At 47.1% G+C, this 24,408-nt stretch overlaps 1 protein-coding gene across 1 annotated transcript in view; it reads left to right on the forward strand.

Moving 5' to 3' along the window:
- The first annotated feature begins 201 nt into the window (after window positions 1-201).
- Window positions 202-24,408, forward strand: part of LOC144754699 (uncharacterized) — a 73,553-nt gene continuing 49,346 nt past the window's right edge. Inside the window, exons 1-2 of the mRNA XM_078642875.1 lie at window positions 202-2,148; window positions 2,307-2,558. Coding sequence (XP_078499001.1) covers window positions 1,011-2,148; window positions 2,307-2,558 — 1,390 coding nt within the window. The 5' untranslated portion in view covers window positions 202-1,010. The remainder of the gene's footprint in view (window positions 2,149-2,306; window positions 2,559-24,408) is intronic.

Below are 24,408 nucleotides of genomic sequence, written 5' to 3' on the forward strand. Positions count from 1 at the left end.
TCCATCTCTTTTTCCTCAATGTCTTCTTGTTTAAATGAAATCTTGACCATGTGTGTCTTCCTAAAGCTCTACCTCTAGCGAATGGGTGCTCCGTGAGTGCCCTTTCTTTACTAAGTTATCATCTCCTTTTCTGAATTAAGATGCGGCAAGTTCAATAGAACATTTAGTTAAATATCTGTGCATGGTGAAACATCTCTTGGTTACTTTCAAAAATGGTAAAGAAGAGATGTCTTTAACAAATAGTAAAATATGGTGTATTTACATTCTCTTACATTTCTATTTAGTGATAAATCTCTTTAAATCCAACAGGAAACCAGCCTTGAATGCACAAATGATTCTGAATAATGACAATAATCGTGTAAATTTGCAAAAAGCTGTCAAACTATGAGCTTCAATATTCAGGAAAAGAGCTGCACAGCCAGAGACTGAGGAACCTGAACATAAACGGATAGATCCTGAAAGAAGCCGTCAAGAGCAATTCAGTGGATGTAAGAGTCTGAGCTGTGCACCTCCATGCTACAAGATGAAGAAATGACCTCTAGAAAATTAACACAATAACAATAACTAACCACTGCCTGTACAAACAAGTCTCCAAGCTTTGATCATTGGATAGGTGTGAGGTGGATACAGCATTGCTCTGTTTCCTGTAATGATAGCCGACAACCATTTAGTGCACTAGGTGTATTGTAAACGATTTCTGGCTAAACCACAGCAAGAGAAAAGCACAATGGGGTGGAGCCAGACAACTGAAGGGTAAAGGAAAGAGAGGGTCTCTGATCTACAAGACTGTCCCAATTTGCATCGACCTGAAGGAAGACTAATCTTTACCCGTAAGCATGCACAACCCTTATACAATCTAAAGACATAACCACATACAAAGAAGCTTTACTTGCCACAATTATAATATATGTAGTTGGTGAGTCTTGTATTTTGTTGTGAAATCTGAAATCAAGCATCCAAAATACCACACACACCGGGAATGTGAGATTAACACAAGTGCTTTATCAACCATGCTAGCTCCTCAGGAAACGCACTCATGGGATGCAGACAATTATAAACCGGACCCAGAGACACCAACCAAGAAAGAAAAATCATACACAAGCAGCAATAGCTTTGGTTTGTCATCACTACTAAAGAGCCATCAGCAAACGCACACAGGAGAAGCAACATGCAATTGCAATGAATGTGTGAAGAAATTTAGTCAGTTAGCACTCCTAAAAGATCATCAGCGAACACACAAGGCGGAAAAACCATACCATTGCAATGAATGTGTGAAGAAATTCAGTTGGTTATCACAACTCCAAATGCATCAGCGAGCACACACAGGGGAAAAACCGTACCATTGCAATGAATGTGTGAAGAAATTCAGTCAGTTATCAAATCTACGAACACATTTGCGAACACACACTGGGGAAAAACCATACCATTGCAGTGAATGTGGGAAGAGCTTTAGTCGGTCATCAGACTTACAAAATCATAATCGAACACACACTGGGGAAAAACCATACCATTGCAGTGAATGTGTGAGGAGCTTTAGTGGGTCATCTAACCTAAAAAAACATTTTCGAACACACACTGGGGAAAAACCATACCATTGCAATGAATGTGGAAGTAGTTTTAGTGATTCCTCAGCTTTACGGATTCATTACCAAACACACACAGGAGTAAAACCATTCCAATGCAGTGAATGTGTGAAGAGCTTCAGTGGGTCATCAGACCTACAAAAACATATTCGAACACACACTGGGGAAAAACCATACCATTGCAATGAATGTGGAAGTAGTTTTAGTTGTTCCTCAACTCTCAGGATTCATCAGCGAAGACACACAGGAGAAAAGCCATTCCAATGCAGCGAATGTGTGAAGACATTTAGTCAGTTATCGAAGCTCCGAATACATCAGCGAATACACACAGGGGAAAAACCATACCATTGCAATAAATGTGTGAAGAGCTTCAGTCGGTTATCACATCTAAAAGGACATCAGAGAACACACACTGGGGAAAAACCATACCATTGCAATGAATGTGGAAGTAGTTTTAGTTGTTCCTCAACTCTCAGGATTCATCAGCGAAGACACACAGGAGAAAAGCCATTCCAATGCAGTGAATGTGTGAAGAGATTCAGTCAGATATCGCACCTCCAAATGCATCAGCGAACACACACAGGGGAAAAACCATACCATTGCAATGAATGCATGAAGAGCTTTAGTCAATTCTCAATCCTACGAAAACATCAGCGAACACACACAGTGGAGAAACCAGTGAATGTGTGAAGAACTTCAGTCGTTTATCACACCTCAAAATACATCAGCGAGTACACACAGGGGAGAAACCATTCCATTGTAGTGAATGTGGAAGTAGTTTTAAGGAATCTTCAAAATTAAGGAATCATCAGCGAATACACAATGTGGAAAAGCCATTCAAGTGCAGTGAGTGTGTGAAGTGCTTTAGTCAATTATCAGACCTACAAAGATCTCAACGAATACACACAGGTGAAAGACCCTACCACTGCAGTGAATGTGGAAGTAGTATTAGTGACTCTTCAACATTAAGAAATCATCAGCAAACACACAAAGGGGAAAAACCATACCACTGCAGTAAATGTGGAAGTCGTTTTAGTGACCATTCAACATTAAGAAACCAGCAGCGAACACACTTGGGGGGGGGTCATTCAAGTACACTGAAGGTGCGAAGAGCTTTATTCGATTATCAATACTACGAAGACATCAGCAAACACATACAGGGGAGAAACCATACTATTGCAGTGGATTTGGAAGTAGTTTTGGAAATGATTTTCAGCTAACTACAGGGATTAGTGATAAAACCTATAAACACAACACACTTGAATAAGTTTAACAAGCACAGACTGGAGAATATTTGTAGCTGGTTTTGGTGTCCGGCCATTTTGTACAACAACAGGTTCAATGACAGCAGCTAGAGAACAACGTCCAAAGGCACAAGAAGTCAAAGTAGGAAAATGTGACCTGTAACTCTGAGAGTTAATGCTTGCAGTGCACAACGTTTAGCTCCGAAGCCCTGACACGGGAAAAAATGATCCTCATTTCACTCATCACATGCATCTGTTAATGCACCCACCATAGTCGCACTTCCCCAGAGGTGTCCAATATCAAGCTGGACCCTTGGGATATTTGCTGGCTTACCACTAACTATGTAAATGATTCACAGCCAGATTAATTGTAAATGAATATATTTTAGATGTTTCTTATTTACAGAGAATCACCCAAACATCTCCTAACTGGTGAAAGGACAGAATCCGTGCATGATGGCGAAATTATTGATGGGAGAGAGAGCTGACAAAAAGTTTGAGTGTTAGGTAAAGATTGAATCTTGAGCAGTAAAAAGTTCCAGCTCTTAGAGTCCAGAACTATTGACTCCCTGCTTTACATTTTTTTAACCTTGTCACTGGAAAATAAATCTGGATTCAGAAGTAAAGGAACTCAAAAGATACCGAATTTTGACACAAATGATAATGAGGTTTGTATTTACAAGCAAAAAGAAACTTGCGTTCTATAAATTCTGCCGGTGAATGAATAGACATAAAAAGTGCTGCCTCGTGAGAAAACAGTGAAACTTTGTGATGCAGTTGGGACGTCCTCAGACCACAAATAAGATAGATCGTAGCATTCTGAATCATCTGAAATGTGCTTTTATGTTGCTGGAGCTGCCAAATACACAGTGTTCTCATAGCCCAGCCTTGCTTAGAGGAAGGAGTTCACCAATATAATATCCATATCAGAAGAAAGGATACATCTTCAGTAGCCAAAGATAGTAGAAGAAATAATTTCCACCGAGGTCATTTTAACAAAGTGCTTAGTCCGGGAAGTTCTTCCTGCTGCCGACCATCATCATCACTACCACCACCCAACCACACTGCCAGTCAAGAACAGGAACGAGACTGCTCTTCAGCACACCCATCCTATACATAACACACTACAGGTGTTTGCTCCAGGGTCAAACTCACTTTAGTTTATCGTTATCAGCAACAAGTTTTAAACTGAACAAATTTTATTTAGGAACAAGTGGTTTGTACAGCCATTAGTGGCATAATACATTTGAAACCCAATAGGTTATTAATCTGTATTAATGATACATAACCAAACATCCAAACACCACCCATGTAGGGACCTCTAAGAGCCTTTAAAAACCACACTACAGACGTGTGTACCAGGAGCAAATTCAATTTACTTTAATGTTAACAGGAACTAAATTATGATACAGCATGAACAATCATGAGACTATGAAATGTACACAATGATGACTAGATTTTAAATATTACTAACAAATGTATGTTTTGATTTGTAATAAAAACAAAAAAATTATTTTAATTCATGGTATTTGAGTGCTGATTGTATGGAAAGAGATGTTAAATGTGATTTCTTCCCTAAACTATAAAGATCGTTTGTGATGTCAGCAAGGAGCCTAGTTTATTTGGCAATAGAGGGGTCAAATCTCGATAGCATGACTGCTTTCAGCAGGGAGTCTAGCGCAGGTGGTATCAGAGTGGACTATTCTCCCCAGTGGGCCTTCTCTCAGAGGGAGAGGCGGTTCTTTGCTTGAGACGGTAACACCTCTGCATCTGTGTTAATGAAGAGAGAAGTGCTATCTGTAATACTGAGATCTGGGCTTCACTCCTGTGTTAGGAACTTAAGTCAGTCGTTTTTACCCAATAAATACCAGATTTATTTTGGAAAACGAAAAATGTGTGTATAGTGGCATTCCTCTTGTTAATAATCCATAAAAATGCTACCGAATGATGAGTACTTGAAAGCATACTCCCATACGAGGGATTTAAATATGCATTTGTCACGTGCAAAATTGACTTACATTTTTAATTGAAGCTTCTTTATCTAATAATGCTTGATGGGTTTTCTCCGAGAGCCTCTTCTCCTTCGGAAGAAGTTTTTCATTGACAGACCCAATGTGATCTCCAATGGAAAGATGAAAGTCTCTCCAAGTCTAAACCGGGCTGGTGGGAGGTCCGGTGGTTTGGCTGGTACAACGCTGTGTTGCATTTTTCAGAGAGTGCTCTGTCTGCCACACCCTGAATCCTGCTTGTCTTTCTTTAGTGATTTTTAGGTCTCGACTATTATATCCTGCAGGGGTAGATAGGCGAGATTATAGTCGGCAGTTCAAAAACTCTACTAAACTTGCGGATCGCGTCCAGTTCATGTGAGCTATGCGCGTGCGCACCATCGCCAGCCACGTCACACCACCAATTGTCTGTGCCTCGCATCAGACTTTAAAGGCTGCCGCCCCCCGCGTGCACATCGCGCACCACTATTTGTCTGTTCCTCGCATCAGACTTCAAAGGCTACACCTCCCCCGCCCACCCCCGCCACAGCAATGTCGAGAGCTTGTTTTCCGCTGTCCCTTTGTCCCCCACCTCTCACGTTCTTCTCTTCCTTGTTTCACTTTCAGTACGGCGCACGGAAGACTTGCCTGCTTTGTAAAGCTTCTCTCTGATTTTGTATCACTCTCCGTATTTGCTCCTCTGTTCATCTTATTATAAATAGATGATTCTTCTCTCTGGCTAGCTGGGTAACGGCGGCGTCAACTCACGCCTTTGCGTGTTTCACACTTCACCACGAGTGTGTCTATTTGTTTTGTGCTTGTATCTCTCTTCGTCTCCCCCTCCTCCACTGCAGGCTCAGCCTTTAAATAATGCGCCACACTGCTCAGCTGCGCTGTGCCGGTCTCAGCTCTCCCCTCTAACCACCACCCCCTTACAGCAGCCGCTCTAATGCCATTGAAAGGCAAGACTTGCCTGCTTTGCCAAAGCTTGTTGAGTGTTATGTTGAGTTCTCTTGCGCTCAGTTTACAGATCTATATTTACCGCTTACATGCTTTATCATGCATTAAACGTTGAGATTCCCACTTAAATTTCCAGAGCAGTTTATTTAACTAACACATATGGCAGTTCACACGCACACACACGCAGGCATGTGCTTTCTATTCAGCAAGCTGTTACTCTGTGTCATTATTTACGGTACATCCTCCCAAACGTTTTCTCTCTTTTCCACTGATTAGCCGGGCTTTTGTCAGAGGTACCTCTTTGTACTCTCAGATCAAAGGGAAGGAAATGGACGCGCTTCACTCATTATTCCATGTCAGAATCCCCTTTTTTTCTTCATTGTTGCTTATCCTAGAGTACTTGTTTTCCTTCCACACTGAGAATATGCCCTCCAAACATATGATGCAAATTCTTCTTAGAACCAATCAAGTGAAATTTAAACGGGATGAGGTCTCAATGCCTCTTACCACTCTCCCCTCTCACCACTCTCCCCTCTCACCACTCTCCCCTCTCACCTCTCTCCTCACTCTCTCCTCTCTCACCACTCTCTCCTCTCACACCACTCTCCCCTCTCACACCACTCTCCCCTCTCACCACTCTTCCCCTCTCACCACTCTCCCCTTTCACCACTCTTCCTTCTCGCCCCTCTCACCACTCTCTTTTCTGTCCCCTCTCTCCTCTCTCCCCTCTCTTCACTCTCCCCACTCTCCGGACTCTCCCCTCCCACCACTCTCCTGACTCTCCCCTCTCCCCTCTCCCCACTCCCCACTCACCACTCTCCCCACTCTCCCCACTCTCACCACTCTCCCCACTCACACCGCTCTCACCGCTCTCCCCACTCTCACCGCTCTCCCCACTCTCACCGCTCTCCCCACTCATCACCCTCCCCTCCCCCCTCTCACCACTCGCCCCTCTCACCACTCTCCCCTCTCACCACTCTCCCCTCACCACTCTCCCCTCTCACCACTCTCCCCTCTCACCACTCTCCCCTCTCACCCCTCTCCTTCCTCACCCCTCTCACAACTTTCCCCTCTCACCACTCTCCCCACTCTCCCCTCTCACCATTCTCCCCTCTCACCACTCTCCTCTCGCCACTCTACCCTCTACCCACTCTACCCTCTCACCACTCTACCCTCTACCCACTCTACCCTCTACCCACTCTATCCTCTCACCACTCAACCCTCTCCCCACTCTACCCTCTCAACACTACTCTCCCCACTCTCCCCTCTCACCACTCTCCCCTCTACACTATCACCACTCTACCCTCTCACCACTTTCCCCTTTCACCACTCTCCCCTTTCACCACTCTCCCCTTTCACCATTTTCCCCTCTCACCACTCTCCCCTCTCACCACTCTCCACTCTCACCCCTCTCACCACTGTCCCCACTCTCACCCCTCTCCCCTCTACACTCTCCCCTCTACACTCTCCCCTCTCCCCTCTCACACCACTCTCTCCCCTCTCACAAAACTGTATCCCCTCTCACACCACTCTCCCCTTCGACACCACTCTCCCCTCTCACCAATCACCTCTCTCACCACTCTCCCCTTTCACCACTCTCCCCTTTCACCACTCTTCCCTCTCACCACTCTCCCCTCTCTCTTCTCTGTCCCCTCTCCTCTCTCTCCTCTCTCCTCCCTCTCCTCTCTTCACTCTCCCCACTCTCCGGACTCTCCCCTCTAACCACTCTCACCACTCACCACTCTCCTGACTCTCCACTCTCCCCACTCTCACTGCTCTCCCCACTCTCAACGCTCTCCCTACTCACACCACTCTCCCCACTCACCACCCTCCCCTCTCCCCTCTCACCCCTCACCTCTCTCACCACTTGCCTCTCTCACCACTCGCCTCTCTCACCACTCGGCCCTCTCACCACTCTCCCCTCACCACTCTCCCCTCACAACTCTCCCCTCACCACTCTCCCCTCTCACAACTCTCCCCTCTCACCACTCTCCCCTCTCCCCACTCTCCCCTCTCACCACTCTCCTCTCACCACTCTCCTCTCACCACTCTACCCTCTACCCACTCTACCCTCTCACCACTCTACCCTCTCAACACTCTACCCTCTAACCCCTCTCCCCTCTCCCCCCTCTCCCCTCTCCCCACTATACCCCCTCTTACCACTCTCCCCACCCCCCTCTCACCACTCTCCCCTTTACACTATCACCACTCTCACCACTCTCCCCTTTCAACACTCTCCCCTCTCACCACTCTCCACTCTCATCACTTTCCACTCTCACCTCTCTACCCCCTCTCACCACTCTCCCCTCTACATTCTCCCCTCTACACTCTCCCCTCTCACCACTCTCCCCTCTCACCACTCTCCCCTTTCACAACTCTCCCCTCTCACCACTCTTCCCTCTCACCACTCTCCTCTCTTACAACTTTCCCCTGTGTTCTCCTCTCCTTACTCTCCCTCCTTACTCTCCCCTCTCCTCACTCTTCTCTCTCCCCTCTCCCCTCTCTCCTCACTCTTCCTTCTCTCCCCTCTCCTCTCCCATCTCTCTCCTCTCTCCTCAATCTCCCTTCTCTCCCCTCTCCCCTCTCCTCTCCCATCTCTCCTCAAGTACACACAATTGTCAATGAGCAATTACACTGCACTCTATGCAACATACACTCCAAATACCACTCAGTGCCACATAATTACACTGCACTCAATGCAACATACACTCCAAATACCACTCAGTGCCACATAATTACACTGCCCTCAATGCAACATACACTCCAAATACCACTCAGTGCCACATAGTTACACGCCACATAATTACACTGCACTCAATGTAACATACACTCCAAATACCACTCAGTGCAACATAATTACACGGCACATAATTACACTGCACTCAATGCAACATACACTCCAAATACCACTCAGTGCCACATAATTACATGCCACATAATTACACTATACTGAATACAACATACACTACAGACAATACCACTCAGTGCCACATAATTATATGCTACATAATTACACTGCGCTCAACGCAACATACACTCCAAATACCACACAGTTCCACATAATTACAACCCCATAATTACACTGCACTCAATGCAACATACACTCCAAATACCACTCAGTGCCACATAATTACACGCCACATAATTACACTACACTCAATGCAACATACACTCCAAATACCACTCAGTGCCACATAATTACATGCCACATAATTACACTCTACTGAATGCAACACACACTCCACACAATACCACTCAGTGCCACATAATTATATGCTACATAATTACACTGCGCTCAATGCAACATACACTCCAAATACAACTCAGCGCCACATAATTACACGTGACATAATTACACTGCACTCAATGCAACATACACTCCAAATATGTCTCAGTGCCACATAATTACACGTCACATAATTACACTGCACTAAATGCAACATACACTCCAAATACCACTCAGTGCCACATAATTACATGCCACATAATTACACTATACTGAATACAACATACACTCCAGACAATACCACTCAGTGCCACATAATTATATGCTACATAATTACAATGCAACATACACTCCAAATACCACTCAGTGCCACATAATTACACGCCACATAATTACACTATCTATCCATCGCCCTCACTCTATCTATCTATCTATCTATCTATCTATCTATCTATCTATCTATCTATCTATCTATCTATCTATCTATCTATCGCCCTCACTCTATCTATCGCCCTCACTCTATCTATCGCCCTCACTCTATCTATCGCCCTCACTCTATCTATCGCCCTCACTCTATCTATCTTTCTCCCTCACTCAATCTTTCGATTGCCCTCACTCTATCTATCGCCCTCACTCTATCTATCTATCTATCGCCCTCACTCTATCTATCGCCCTCACTCTATCTATCGCCCTCTCTATCGCCCTCTCTATCTATCGCCATCTCTATCTATCGCCCTCTCTATCGCCCTCACTCTATCCATCTTTCGTCCTCACTCTATCTATCGCCCTCACTCTATCTATCTTTCTCCCTCACTCAATCTTTCGATTGCCCTCACTCTATCTATCGCCCTCACTCTATCTATCTATCTATCGCCCTCACTCTATCTATCGCCCTCACTCTATCTATCACACTCTAGCTATCTCATCACCACAGCATCACTCAGGTGCACCACAAAATTACTATCCGCTATCACAGCATCACTGAACGCCACAGCATCTCTAGTCGCCACCACAACATCACTCAGCGCCACCACAGCATCAATCTGTGCAACCATTCAACAACAGCTGGTTCAAATATGTTCTCTCAATGTTTCCAGCTTTATTACAAATGTCACAAACAGATGTTAATATTTCACTTCTGTTCTTGGATTTTCGTCACAATAAAATACACTGAACATAATCTTCACAAAAGTTATTCACAAAAGTTTAAGCTATTGCCATTATAAATGACAATAACTTTGATTTAAGTATTAATTATTAAAATAAAATAAAAGCCTTTGTTACATCTCCTGAGGCTTGAGCCGGGAGTTAGTCGAGCGTTTTTCTTGCTGACTTTTAAATTGCGAACTGCTCTCATTATTCCCCAGCTTCTTTTTGCACACACTACCTTTTTAAACTGTGTTTTATATATTTGTACCGTTTTAGCCCATGATATGGAAATTGTTTATTAAATGACTGTGACCCTATTTGGATTATTTCTTGCACTGATACTGGCTGTTGTGAGTCCTGGAGGCCGGTTCTAGCTCCGTGGTGCCGATCCGCCATCTTGGGTGAGTCAAGGTGAGCAGTCCAGGCTTTTCCTGCTCTCTCTCACCTGGTTCCCGGTTGGCTCCCTCATTGTATAAATCATGAGGCTGGAGCGAGCGCACAGAGGGCGTGCCAAAGACAAGCCCGTCTGCGCCCGTCCGCGCACCGGAAGCGCCTAGCACCTGCCACGCTGTCCGTCACTCCTGGGAGCCCCAGACTGGTCAATCAATCAATCATATCACTTGTATAGCGCACTACTCACCCGGAAGGGTCTCAAGGCGCTTGGGGGAGGGGGTCCGTTACTGCTCGAACAGCCAGGTCTTGAGTTGTCTCCTAAAGGCGAGATGGTCCTGGGTCACCGAAGGTGGATGGGGAGGGAGTTCCATGTCTTGGCCGCCAGGTAGGAGAAGGATCTGCCTCCGGTGGTGGCTCCTCAGATGCGTGGCACGGCAGCGAGGGCGAGGCTAGTAGAACGTAGCTGACGGGTGGGCGTGTAGAATGTCAGGCGGTCGTTGAGGTACTTGGGGCCCAGGTCGTGGAGAGACTTGTGTGCGTGGGTGAGGAGCCTGAACGTGATCCTCTTGTTGATGGGGAGCCAGTGCAGGTCCCTCAGGTGGCCGGAGATGTGGCTGCGTCGGGGGATGTCCAGGATGAGTCAGGCGGAGGCGTTCTGGATGCGTTGGAGTCTTTTCTGTAGCTTGGCTGTGGTTCCGGCGTAGAGGGTGTTCCGTAGTCCAGTCGGCTGGTGACGAGTGCCTGGGTGACCGTCTTCCTGGTTTCGGTCGGGATCCATCGGAAGATCTTGCGGAGCATGCGAAGGGTGTGAAAGCATGATGAGGAGACGGCGTTGACTTGTCTGGTCATCGAGAGGGAGGAATCCAGGATGAAGCCCAGTTTGCGTGCGTGGTCTGTTGGCTTGGGTGCGCTGCCTAGGGCGGGGGGCCACCAGGAGTCGTCCCAGGCGGAGGGTGATGGTCCCAGGATGAGGACTTCCGTCTTGTCCGAGTTCAGTTTCAGGCGGCTGTTCTTCATCCACTCGGCGACGTCTTTCATCCCTTCGTGTAGGCTGGTTCTGGCGGTGTTGGGGTCTCTGGTGAGGGAGAGGATCAGCTGGGTGTCATCGGCGTAGGTGATGATGTTGAGGTTGTGTTGGCGTGCGATGGTTGCAAGAGGTCTCATGTAGACGTTGAAGAGGGTGGGGCTGAGTGATGATCCTTGCGGAACGCCGCAGATGACTTCGGTGGCCTCGGATCGAAACGGAGGGAGGCGGACTCTCTGTGTTCTTCCGGCGAGGAACGAGATGATCCACTCCAGTGCCTTCTCTTGGATGCCGATGTTGTTGAGGCGTTGAACTAGGGTGCGGTGGCAGACAGTGTCGAACGCTGCAGAGAGGCCCAGGAGGATGAGTGCCGCTGTTTCCCCATTGTCGAGCAGGGCTCGGATGTCGTCGGTGGCTGCAATGAGGGCGGTCTCGGTGCTGTGGTTGGCTCTGAAACCGGACTGTGAGGGGTCGAGGGATCCGTTCGTCTCGAGGAAGGCGGCAAGCTGTCTGTTGATGATCTTCTCGATGACTTTAGCAGGGAACGGGAGGAGCGAGATGGGGCGGAAGTTCTTGAGGTCGGTGGGGTCCGCTGTTGGTTTCTTCAGTAGGGCGCTGAGCTCGGCATGCTGCCAGCTCTCCGGGAAGGTGGCGGTGTTGAAGGAGGTGGGGTGCGATGGTGGAGTCGGCCTTGTTGAAGATGTGGTGGGGGCAGGGGTCGGTTGGAGATCCGGAGTGGATGGTGTTCATCGTGCGGGCTGTGTCTTCGGTGGTCACCGTGGTCCAGGTGCGGAGGGTGGCGGTGGGGGGGCGTAGGTTCTGCGGTTGGGTGCGTGGATGGTGCGCCGAAGCTGTTGTGGATGTCGGCGATCTTACGGTGGAAGAACGAGGCGAGAGAGTTGCAGAGATCTTGTGAAGGAGAGATGTCGTTGTTGCCGGTGCTGGGGTTGGAGAACTCCTTGACGATGCTGAAGAGTTCCTTGCTGTCGTGGGCGTTGTTGTCCAGTCGTTCCTTCAGTGATTTCTTCTTGGTGGTGCGGATAAGCTGGTGGTGCTTGCGGGTGGCGTGTTTGAGGGCGGTCATATTGTCAGTGGTCTGGTCGAGGAGCCAGGCTTTCTCGAGGGTGCGGCAGGTCTTCTTGGAGTCCTTGAGTTCGTCGGTGAACCAGGAGGCCTTCTTGCTTCTGGGTCTGCTGGGAGGGTTCTTCAGTGGTGCGAGGTCGTCGGCGCAGGAGGTCAACCACTGCGTGAAGTTGCGGGCTGCTTCATTGGGGTCCGTTGTGCTGGCGGGTGGGTTCTGGCTGAGGGAGGTGGGGAGCTGGTCGGCGGTGATCTTGCTCCAGCTCCTGTGAGGAACCTGTTGCGGGTGGTGGTGGGTCGTGGTTCTTCTGAAGCTGAAGTGGACGCAGCTGTGGTCGGTCCAATGGAGTCCGGTGGAGTGGCTGAAGGTGATGTGCTTGCTGGATGAGAAGACGGGATCAAGCGTGTGGCCGGCGTAGTGGGTGGGGGTGTTGACCAGTTGCTTGAGTCTGAGGTTGGCGAGGTTGTCCAGCAGGGCGGCGGTGTTGCGGTCCTTGTTGTTCTCCAGGTGGAAGTTGAGGTCCCCTAGGAGAATGTATTCTGCGGAGGGGAAGGCGTGCGGGCTGATGAAGTCGGCGATGTCTTCGCTGAATTGTGTGCGCGGTCCCGGGGGTCTGTAGACGAGGGTGCCTCTGAGCGTCGTCTTTGGGTCGGTGTGTATCTGGAAGTGGAGGTGCTCGGCGGCGGAGAAGGTGTCGTCGGGGTCGGTCGTGATGCGGATGGTGTTCTTGTGGACGATGGCGATGCCTCCTCCGGTCTGGTTGACGCGGTCCCTCCTGATGATCTTGTATCCGTCCGGGATGGCGATGGCGATGTTGGGGGCTGAGGAGACGTTCATCCAGGTTTCCGTGAGGAAGGCGATGTCCGGTGATGATGTGTCGAGGAGGTTCCAGAGTTCCACGGCGTGTCTGTGGACGGAGCGGGTGTTGAGCAGGATGTACTTCAGGTGGTTGCTGCTGGTGTTAGGCTTGGCGGGTGCGGTGCAGGTTCGGAGGCCGGTGAACTTGGAGGTTTTGCAGGTGAAGGGTCCGTGGATGCGTTTCGGGCTGGCCCGACAGCAGGCGGGGTTCCGGCCGGCATTGAGTGCGTTGAGGGCGGCGGTGTCGTAGGTCAGTCGGGTCGTCTTGCATCGGCGGGGAGGGCCAGGGGTCCTGGCGCTGGGCGCGGTCCAGGCGCGGACGGGCGCAGACGGGCTTGCCTTTGGCGCGCCCGCTGCGTGTCAACGCTGCGCGTACGTGGGGACGACATAAGAAGGAGCCGGGAGGGAGGAGCAGCTGGGTGGCGGGAGCGGGGCGGCGAATGGGCAGGAGGGAGGCGGGGCCGCAGGGAGGCAGCGGCGGAAAAGGAGGGCAGAGGACGGGCTCAGCGGTCGCTCCCTGCACCTCTGTGCTGTCTCCTTAAGAAGGAGCCGGGAGGGAGGAGCAGCTGGGTGGCGGGAGCGGGGCGGCGAATGGGCAGGAGGGGGGCGGGGCCGCAGGGAGGCAGCGGTGGGAAAGGAGGGCAGAGGGCGGCTCAGCGGCGGCTGGGTCGCCCTTTGAAAAACGCTAGGAAAGGAAATAAAAAAACGAAGAAAACGAAGGCAGCATAAGTCGTAAGGAACTCTTAGCGTTCGATAACTCCAAGTGTAAGGGGGGGATCAGTGGGCTGTCCTCCAGAGTCTTCATAGGACCTGTCCCACCTGCCGATTCTGTTTTCATATTAAAACGCTAGCTTCCGCTCGTTGTACTCAGAGGGAGAACAGGATCCGAGCTGCACTTATTAACTCTCGCTCTATGGTGAAACATGCTCCGGACATCCATGAGCTTGTCTCTGATGGCAATTTAGATATTATTTTCATAACTGAAACCTGGATGAACGATCACTGTGCCCCAGTGGTTGAGCTGGCCATTCCAGATGGCTTCAAAATTGTAAGAGTAGACGGCAGAACTGGGAAGGGGGGTGGGATTGCGGTGATGTTCAGGGACATTTGGGCTTTCTCGAGCGAGCCTTCTATGGGACTGGTGGATGGGGAGGGCCTGGACTTTTCTATCGTTATGTCCCAGCATTACACACTGGTTGGCACTCTAGTTTACCGCCCACCTGGTCCTTCTGGCCCCTTACTGAAATCCCTGGACGATGTTATTGTTCCCCGCGCCCTCCGCTTTCCATGTTCCCTTCTCCTGGGCGACTTTAAAATTAATTTCGACTGCCCAGTGGCCCCTGATTCAGGAGAACTTATGGATCTGTTTGATCTGGCACAGCTGACCCAGTGGATTAAGTCTCCTTCCCACAAGGGTGGTCATAGGCTGAATTTAGTGTGCTCCAACTTTGCCCTGTCGGTTACTGACCCCCTTCAGGTCACCTGGTCCAATCATTATCTGATCCAGTTCTCCTGGTCCATAGGGAAATTTACAGACCCGTTAGGTACGGTCCAAAGCAAGCCCATTCAGAAGATTGATATCCCAGCCTTTTCTAAGGCCCTCTCACTCTCGCGCCCGCTGGCAGTCTCGAGTCTTGAAGGAGGGGTCCTGGATTAGCCAAGGGGCTGATGCTGCCTCCAAATTTCGATCAAACAAATGTCGGAGACAAACTCCTTCTAAACCTCGGTACTCGTACTCTCTTAGGGTCCTAAAATTGGGTTGTAAAAAACTTGAATTTCGATGGCGTCGTGAGTACTGCCCCCTAGCAAAATCTGCTCTCCGTGAAGCCCAGAGCAACTACTATGCAGCCATTAGGGAGGCAAAGAGTAGCTTTTACGCAGAGCGGATCGCCATGGCCAATAACAATAGTAAGGAGATTTTCTCCATTGTTAGAAGCTTTCTAACTTCTAGCGCCAAACAATAAGCCCTTCCAACTTCATCACAATGGTGTGAGGTGCTGTCTTCCTTTTTTATTGATAAAATATGGACTATTCAAGACAGCCTGGGGGCCGGGCTTCAGGAGCCAAGGGACTCTTTCCCTCTGCTCCCCTTAGTCCCCACCCTCTCAGCGCCTCCTTTTACCAAGTTTTTGCCCATAGCTGAATCTGATATATTGGCCATTCTTGGATCTCTCAAATCGGGTTCCCCCACTGATCCCTGCCCAGCTAGAGTTTTGGCTGAGGTGGCCGAGGTGGTCTGTCCTGAGGTTACCTCGATTATTAATTTTTCCTTACAGACTGCCACGGTACCTTTGACTCGGAAACAGGCTAAGCTCTTGCCACTTTTAAAAAAATCCCTCCTTGGATCCGCTGAAACCCACTAGCCATCGCCCCATTTCTCTCTTCTCGGCATTGTCCAAGGTTTGCGAAAAAGCGGTCTTCCGACAGCGTGAGGCATATGTGGAAGCATCCGGTGTTCTACACCCGGCGCAATCTGGCTTCAGGGCATCTTATAGCATGGAGACTACTCTGGTGGAAATGGCTGAGGCGATAAGGGAATGTCTGAATGCGGGCGGCAGAGCAGCTTTGGTGCTACTCGATCTCTCTGCCGCCTTCGATACGGTGCCCCACCAATTACTTCTCGCACAGCTCTGTGACATTGGCATCTTCGGTTCGGCTTGGGACTGGCTGAAATCTTTTCTGAAAGAACGTTCCCAGCAGGTCTGGATGCCACCCTTTTCATCAGCTGCCAAGATAGTAGCTACGGGAGTCCCACAGGGCTCCACTTTAAGCCCTCTGCTCTTTAATATTTTTCTGACTCCCTTGATCTTTCTGGCGGAGGAGCTAGGAGCAAAAATAATTGCATATGCCGATGACACCCAGCTGCTTTTCACCTGGAAAGACTCTGAACTGTCGACTGAAGGGCCCCAGAGATGTCTTGCATCGGTGTTTAAATGGCTTGCACTCGCTCAACTGAAGTGCAATGAGGACAAGTCGGAGGTCCTCTTGTACGGCCAATTCCGCCCTGCCTTTAGAGAATGTTTGTGGCCTCCTGACTTTCCCCAACCAAACTCTGTGGGCACCCCAGTTAAGAACTTGGGAATATGGTTTGGAGAAGACCTGCGTTTTTCGACGCAAATTAAGAAACTAACCGGGTTGTGCTCTGGCACTCTTACATCTCTAAGACGATTCTTTCCTCTGCTCTAGGTCTGTTAAGGAAACGGTCACCCGAGCGCTTATCCTCTACCGCATTGATTACGCCAATGCTCTGTACTTTAGCATCCCAGGCTACCTGGTTAAATAAATGCAGACCACACAGAATGCCGCCTCCACACTTCTGTTTAACATCTCCAGAAGATCGAGTGTTAGACAGCCCCTTTGTGATCTGTATTGGCTCCCTGTGGCATATAGAGTGCAATTTAAAGCTCTCACTCTGGCCCACAGAGGCCTGCATGGCCTGGGTCCATTGTACCTGATGAAGCGTTATGCTCCAAGTAGGGTCCTGCGCTCAGCCTCGCAACGCAGGATGGTGATTCCTAGATTCCGGAGAATGCGGCTTGGCGGTCAGTCCCTTTCTGTGAAAACAGCTAAAGCGTGGAATTCCCTTCCCCTGGATTTATGCAACATCCACGACTTTAGGTTATTTAAAAAACAACTCAAAACCTTCTTCTTCAACTTTTCAGTTTAAACTCCTTTGCCCTGCCAGGACTTGGTAACTTTGCGCGCCAGGATACTCTTGAGTAATTGTGCGCGATACAAAATGCCTATAACATAACATAATATCAATACATCTAAGTCACGTAAATACAACACATATTGCATTACAAATGCTACAGGTGTCACATTTGCAAAAGTTACAACTATTGGCATTGTAAATGACAAAGCTATTAATTTCGCTATTTTCAAACCCAACACATAAAAAAAAATTGTCATTTACAATACCAATAGCTCAAACTTTCCTAATGCGATACCTATTGCATTGCAAATACTTGTTCTATTTCGAGTTATATTTGAAGACTGTCTCCTTCATGTATAATTTGACTGGGGTCCACAGTCTGACAGAGGAGCAGGTGTACCAATTTCCACTACACCATTGGACTAGCGCCTCCCATGTTTAGCGATCTCCACCAACCTGGCTATCCCTGTGTCTTCAGAGGAGCGACAGGAGCTCTTCTAAAAGCACCTAAAGTTTGCTGAGAGGCTGCCATGTTTCACACGGGTGCCCAGCAGACTTTTTTGTTTTACTCCTAAAGTGAGAGGTTGCTTTTTGGAAAACAAAATAAAATGTGCTTGCTACACTGAGAGCTTTCCACAAGGGAGTCTGGGTCATATTTCGTAGGTTCTTTTTAGTTTGAGACTGCCTGTCTTTTCATAATGTTCCTGAAGAGAAGCAAGCCGGTCAGAATGCCTACCATAAGTAGGGCGGATGGTCTGATGTATGTACACCAACGGCCCCAGATATGTCGGTCTTTGTTGTGAGGGTTCCTGAGGTTCTGACCTCACTTCAAGTAGAAGGGAACGTTGATGGCTTCTTCTCACCAACCTCCAACATGCTCCTATTTATTTTTATGTTCCGTTAAAATACAATTTGCTAATGGAATATAAATGAGAATAACAGCCAAGCTTTCTTCTCTTATTCTTGGCCTCTTATTCGCCTGCTTTGCAATCCTTCTGAGATAACCTCTACCAACAATTTATTCTTCAAGAATTCCAGTTGGTTCATGAAAGAGCCTTATTTGCGCAGTTTCTCCTAAATTGTAAAAACTGTTATATGTGAAGATTCTCCTTAGAGACCTTGGTTGGAAGCTTGCAGCCTTGTGTCAGCTGTTGTGTAAAACTAGTGTGACATTCTCCAAGGCAGCTTTGTTGCATCAAATGTTGTGTAAAATCATGCACCACCCTCCGAGGCTGTGCTGTTGAATCGGATGATGTTTAAAAGTAGTTTGCAGCTCTCTTACCCTACACCGGGCTTGTGCAAAACCACTGTGTCTCCTATGAAGGCCAGGCAGTCGTAAATCAGAAAACAGGAAGGATCCATTGGAATTCTAAAGCTATTAGTAAAATAAATCATTTGATCTCACAAGAATTGCTAACATCAGTAAGCAATACCGGTAACCCAATAAACAGATTCGAGGTAACCCTGCAGACGGTAGTCGCCACTCTCCAAGGTAGTATTTCTAGACAAGAATGTGTTAAAACATGCCAGATAGGAAAAACTCTGGAGAACAATATTTCTCGACAATTAAATAAATTGATTAGAACGCAATTTCGTTCTTTTAGCGTCCTCAGACAAGGAGAAATAAGGAAACTGAAAAAACAACACCAACAGAAAAAGGCAAAAGAAAGACAAGCTCTGAGAGATTGTGTCTGGTTAGACCTCCAACAAGCAGTAAAGCACAATAATAATAAAGCATTCTGGAAAATAATCTCAGCGCAGACGGGGATTCGAAAATCGGTTGAAGAAACTCCTGTATCATCATCAGATTGGGAAAAGTATATCTTAAGGTTCTATAAATCCAACCATCAAGACCTTTTATCCCCCGGACTGGATCAGGCATCGATGAAACTCCCCGAACAGAATACAATGGAAATCTCAGCCGCTCAGATCTCTACTCTGATTTCTTCTGCCAGGTCTTCAGCGGCAATGGGCCCAGATAAGATTCCTAAAAAAGTTTTACAAAAAAACTCTGATGACTGGGGAACATTTTTAGCCCCTCTTTTTCAATATTGCCTGGAAAGTGGTGACATTTCTGAATCTTGACGAGGGAGCGTGGTCGTCCCCTTAAAAAAGGCGTCAGAACAAACTCTGCAAATTATAGGCAAATAGCTCTCCTAGACGCCTCCAGCAAGATCTTTGCTGCTTGTATTTTGGAACACTTAAAAGACTGGGCTTTTTCCAAGAAAGTAATTCCCATGTATCAGGCTGGGTTTCGCCCAAAGCATTCTACATTGGACAATATTGCTGTGTTCCAAACTGTGCTAGATAAGTTTGTGAAGTCAAACGGCCACATTTTATATTGTGCTTTTATCGACGGCGTTCGATAGTGTAGACCGTCCGACACTATGGGAAAATTGGCTAAATTAGGTATACCCAAAGATCTCTTAACAATAATAATCACCCTTCATACATCTACATGGTGTAGAGTTCAAATGGGGGGCGAAAAAGGCCTAACCAAACCCATCCCTTCGCAGAATGGGCTAAAACAAGGATGCTTACTAGCTCCTATAATTTTCTATTTATATCAGCGATCTCCCAGGGCGTCTCTCTCAAATAATTTTCCTCCAAAATTAGCTCAAGTAGATATACTGTGTTTAATGTATGCAGATGAGTGACATCGTAATTCTTGACCAGACCCCGATAGGTCTACAAAGATCTTTGAATGAACTACATCTCTATGCAACCGAAAACTTCCTGATGCCAAATATCAATAAAACTAAAGCACTCCCCTTTAGTGGCAGAAGGAAGCCTTTACCTTATACTTGGTCTTTAGGAGACAAGCTAATAGAGACTGTAAGTGAGTACGTGTATCTGTACCGGAAGGCAGATTCCCATGTTGGGGCTCTACAGAGATTGAATCTTTCCACAGGAAACAGACACTTTAATTCAATGCTGGAAGTCTACAATATGTAAATCCCCCCAATCTTATCATATGTCATGGAATATTCACAAATCAAAACATGGCAATCTTTAAAAGTAAAAGAAGGGACCATTTTCGAAAACTGATAAAAGTGGCACAGTCGGTCCCAGTTCAAGCCCTACGTCTTGAGCTATCGGTTACGGGAATTTTTGCCAGAGTAATGTGTAATATTATTAGGTGGGCATACAATCTGCTACATGCAGCCCCAGAAACCTCAAGACATTTGTTAAAATTGGAGATTTTTAGAGAGGAAGCGTCTGGGTACACCTTTAATAAGAATATGGTAAAAGCCTTTGAGGTCTCACAATGCACGGTTGCAATTTTACAGGAGTGGTCTCCAGCACATCTGCAATTGTTTTTAAAACATTTTGCCCCTAGAATCAGTTTTGAATCTGATAAAGATCACTGTTGTCAATTGAAGCACTAAAAACGGTTCGTTGAACAAAAGGAATTCAAAACTTCTGTCCCTTACTTGCTTTTTCAATTAGACCACGGCATAAGGCGGTGTATTTTACTTTCTCATTGCCGCTAAATTATTATTATAATTATAATAAAATTGTGGGATGATATTGCTTCATACTTCTCCCAGAAAATTGAATCCATATATGAGAAAATAATAGCTGCTGGTAATCCATCACAGCCCCCAATGGCTTTGGCCCATTTAGAAATGAGGAATCAGCATAAGCTAGAGCTTTTCCCCACCCATTACTTTAGCTGAGGTTGAAACTTTAATTCAAAGAATTAAATCTGGATCCCCTGCGGATCTCATCCCAGCTAAATTCATTCTTCCTTTGGAGAATCAATTGTCCCCAGTGGTGCAGGATATCATCAACCTCTCTCTTTCAGAGGGATATGTCCCACGAGAATGGAAGGTTGCCCAGGTTAGACCTATCCGCAAGAAAACCAACATCCTGTGGACTGACTTCTCTAACCTTCGTCCCGTCTCTCTTCTTCCATTCTGGAGCAAGATAATGGAGAAACACGTGAACACCCATCTATCTAACCATGTCGAATTGTCTGGAAGTTTAGAACATTCCCAGTCCGGATTTAGGCCCAAACATAGCACCGAATCTGCGTTACTTACAGTAACAGATAACATCAGAATGACCCTTGGTGAGGGCCACTCTATGATTCTGGTGCTTTTGGACCTATCCGCGGCGTTTGACACGGTCTCCCATAGTGTCCTGCTCAAAAGACTGGAGGAAGTTGGGTTAAGAGACTCAGCTCTATCCTGGATGGAAAGTTTCTTATTGGATTGCTTTCAGGCTGTTAACCTGGGCTCGTATCAGTCGGCTCTGGTGGGCATGACCAAGGGAGTACCACAGGGCTCATGTTAGAGCCCTACTCTTTTCAACATCTATATTGCTCCCTTGGCCGACCTTGTGAGGATGTATGGGTTCATCCCCGTATCGTATGCCGATGATACTCAGCTTCTCTTTACTTTTGACACCTTCTCTTCCTTGGTACAACTAGCATTCTCCAATGGGATGAGGGCCATATCGCACTGGATGCGGAATAACTTCCTCCAGTGCAATGTGGGAAAAATCAAGATTATGCTGCTGGGAGAAGCTCCTCTCCTCTGGACCCCAGATTGGTGTCCAACGGATCTGGGCTCCCCTCCATCTCCCAAACTTATAGTCAAAAATCTAGGGATCCGTCTTGACCACGATCTTAGCTTGAAGGAACATGTCACCCAGACAGCAGGCGCGTGGTTTCACGTAATCAGTTTGCTACGTCAAGTCTTTCCTCTATTCCCAGACTCTGCACGAAAAACATTAGTCCAGGCGATGGTTATAAGTCGCCTGGACTATTGTAGTGGCCTATTGATCTCGGCAAATGATGCCCCACTCTGTAGACTACAGGTGGTGCAGAACACGGCAGCTTGGCTGGTCCTCAACGCTTCACCTTGGACCCCCTCACTACCTCTTCTTGCAGAACTGCATTGGCTTCCAATCAGTCAATGGATTGAGTTTAAAACATGCTGTATTAGCCACAACACTAGACCAGAAAGAAATGCCTTAACTGATGGAAAAAAAATTTAACAACAAATTTACTCTATAAGGAAGAAAAACTCATTTCAACCTGAGACATTGCTAATCGATAGCGATTTATTCAACAAATTTAAATGATTATTTTTCAACATTTTTTTACATTTCATATACAAATACTACACCATTATTCAAAACTCATTCGCCTTATCAGACATGTCACAATCATTCAACATCAGACATACATATGTACACAAAACTAATACATACGGATTTGGAGAATTACCAGGGAGGAAAAAACAACTTATAGTGGTGGGAGAGGGAAAAAGTGAGAGAAGGCAGAAGAAACAGAGGTTGCTCAAACAGTAAACATCTGTAATATACTCTATATATATATATATATATATATATATATACACTTGGAAATAAATCTCAATTGACTTGATTGGTGGAACACACTGTATATACATAAATTAAAGCACTGGGTTTCTCAATTCTAGAAGTTAATGTGAGCAACACTATGTACAAAGGCCTACGCGTTTCGAGTCCCAATCAGTGGTTGGGGGGGACTCTCATCAGGGCCAAAGAAGTATCTGGAAAAAGAGAGAAATATCTCTATGTAAACACTTCATTCAAGACCTTTTTTTAAGGAACTAAAGAGTAAAACGACCATTCCCTCAAACAGCTTACCCTGCAGGTCTCCTAGGCCACTTGACGGGTGTAGAGGTATGTATAATATTGAGGCGCAACCAGGGGCGCTCTACCTTTGGATGGACGTGGTCTCACTGGAAGGCAAGGGGATTTACACATTACCTTCCATTCCTCTCATACACAAGGCGTGCACATCAAGGGAGGTTTTAGACTGGCTCTTACCTCACTGTGTCCGAGCGGACCCACAAATGCGAAAAAAAGATGTTTTCAATGCTCTGTAGGAAAGTTCAGGCGGGCGGCATCCAGGGTTTTTTAGCCTAGGGAGAACGAGGTATGTATCAGGGGCGGTATGCCCAGAGATGCAATTCACAGGGCCGGCTGGTAAGGGAAGTTAGGCCGGTAGCAAAATTCACAGACAGATGGTACAAGTAATTACCTGCAGTAAGGCGGTATCTTCGCTCAGTTGAAGAACGTCGCCGGAGTGTAGGTCAAAATTCAGCCGTCAGGTAATTGACTCCTGCAACGGGAGTCTGGGGGTTATTGCCGGAATTTTAAAAGGCCGAGGATAAACAAAACGTCCCTGTTTAGACTGGGCTTACCTAGTGTCGAGGATTTCCTGGGTGCCCGTTCTGGCGTCTACGAAGCGCTAATCATTCGCGCATGCGCCGGATGAAAGTCGTCCGGAGTCGACTGCCTGTAAATGTAGTCAGGCGCGCGGGGGATGCTATTCCCTTGCGCATGCGCCCTGTGGTTTTCGCCAAAAAAGTCACCTGCCTGTAAAACAAGTGGTGAGGTCAGCGGGGGAAGCTAATCCATTGCGTGTGTAAGCTCGGGTTTGGCCGGATTCTATGACATTATTATTAGGCTATCGGGGCAGATTTAGACGGATGTCTGTGAGCGGCCCAGGAGGTACTATTCTCTTGCGCACGCACACGTCGTTTTATGGTGTTAAAACGCCGGGTTATATAGCCATTAATTATATAGAGGAGACCTGGCTTAAACGCACGGTGAAATCAGACATCATGATCTCTCCCTTGTCAAAACAAGAGGGTGCAGGCGGCCGGAGTCAGAATGGATTAGAGTTTATAAATTTCTGATAGTTCATTGAGACCAGTGACAGCAGTGTTAAATTTCACAATAAGGAGTGCTTCCCTTTTGGAGAGTCTGGCATCCCAGTCGCCTCCTCGGGGGTCACGCTCCACCTTGGAAATGATAGTCCATTTTAGATCCTTAATCTCATGGGACATTCTATTCCAATGGTTGACCAATGGTGCAGTCTCAACCCGGTTCCTGAGTCTGGATTTATGTTGGGAAATTAGCCACAAGACTTTAGTCAATCTGGGCCCTCCCTATCTTGTTGAGAAATTCCTGCCTTATGTTCCTCCAACGTTCAGGTGTTCAACATCTTCTGGTGGTTCCACAAGTAAAAAGGGCCAGCTTAGGAGATAGAGCTCTCTCATATCGGGGACCACAGTTATGGAACAAACTCCCACTCCCCTTAAGACAGTGCTCTGAACATCTGAATTTAGGAAAATGCTCAAGACCTTCCTTTTTGCCAACATTGATTGATTTCTGTTAAATGTATTGCTATTCTTTCACGGCTCCGCTGAAGCGCAGGGGGTCGATTCTAGCGCTATACAAAAAAATTA

This window comes from Lissotriton helveticus, chromosome 1_1 (genome assembly GCF_964261635.1).
Source record: "Lissotriton helveticus chromosome 1_1, aLisHel1.1, whole genome shotgun sequence".
Classification (NCBI taxonomy): Eukaryota; Metazoa; Chordata; class Amphibia; order Caudata; family Salamandridae; genus Lissotriton; species Lissotriton helveticus.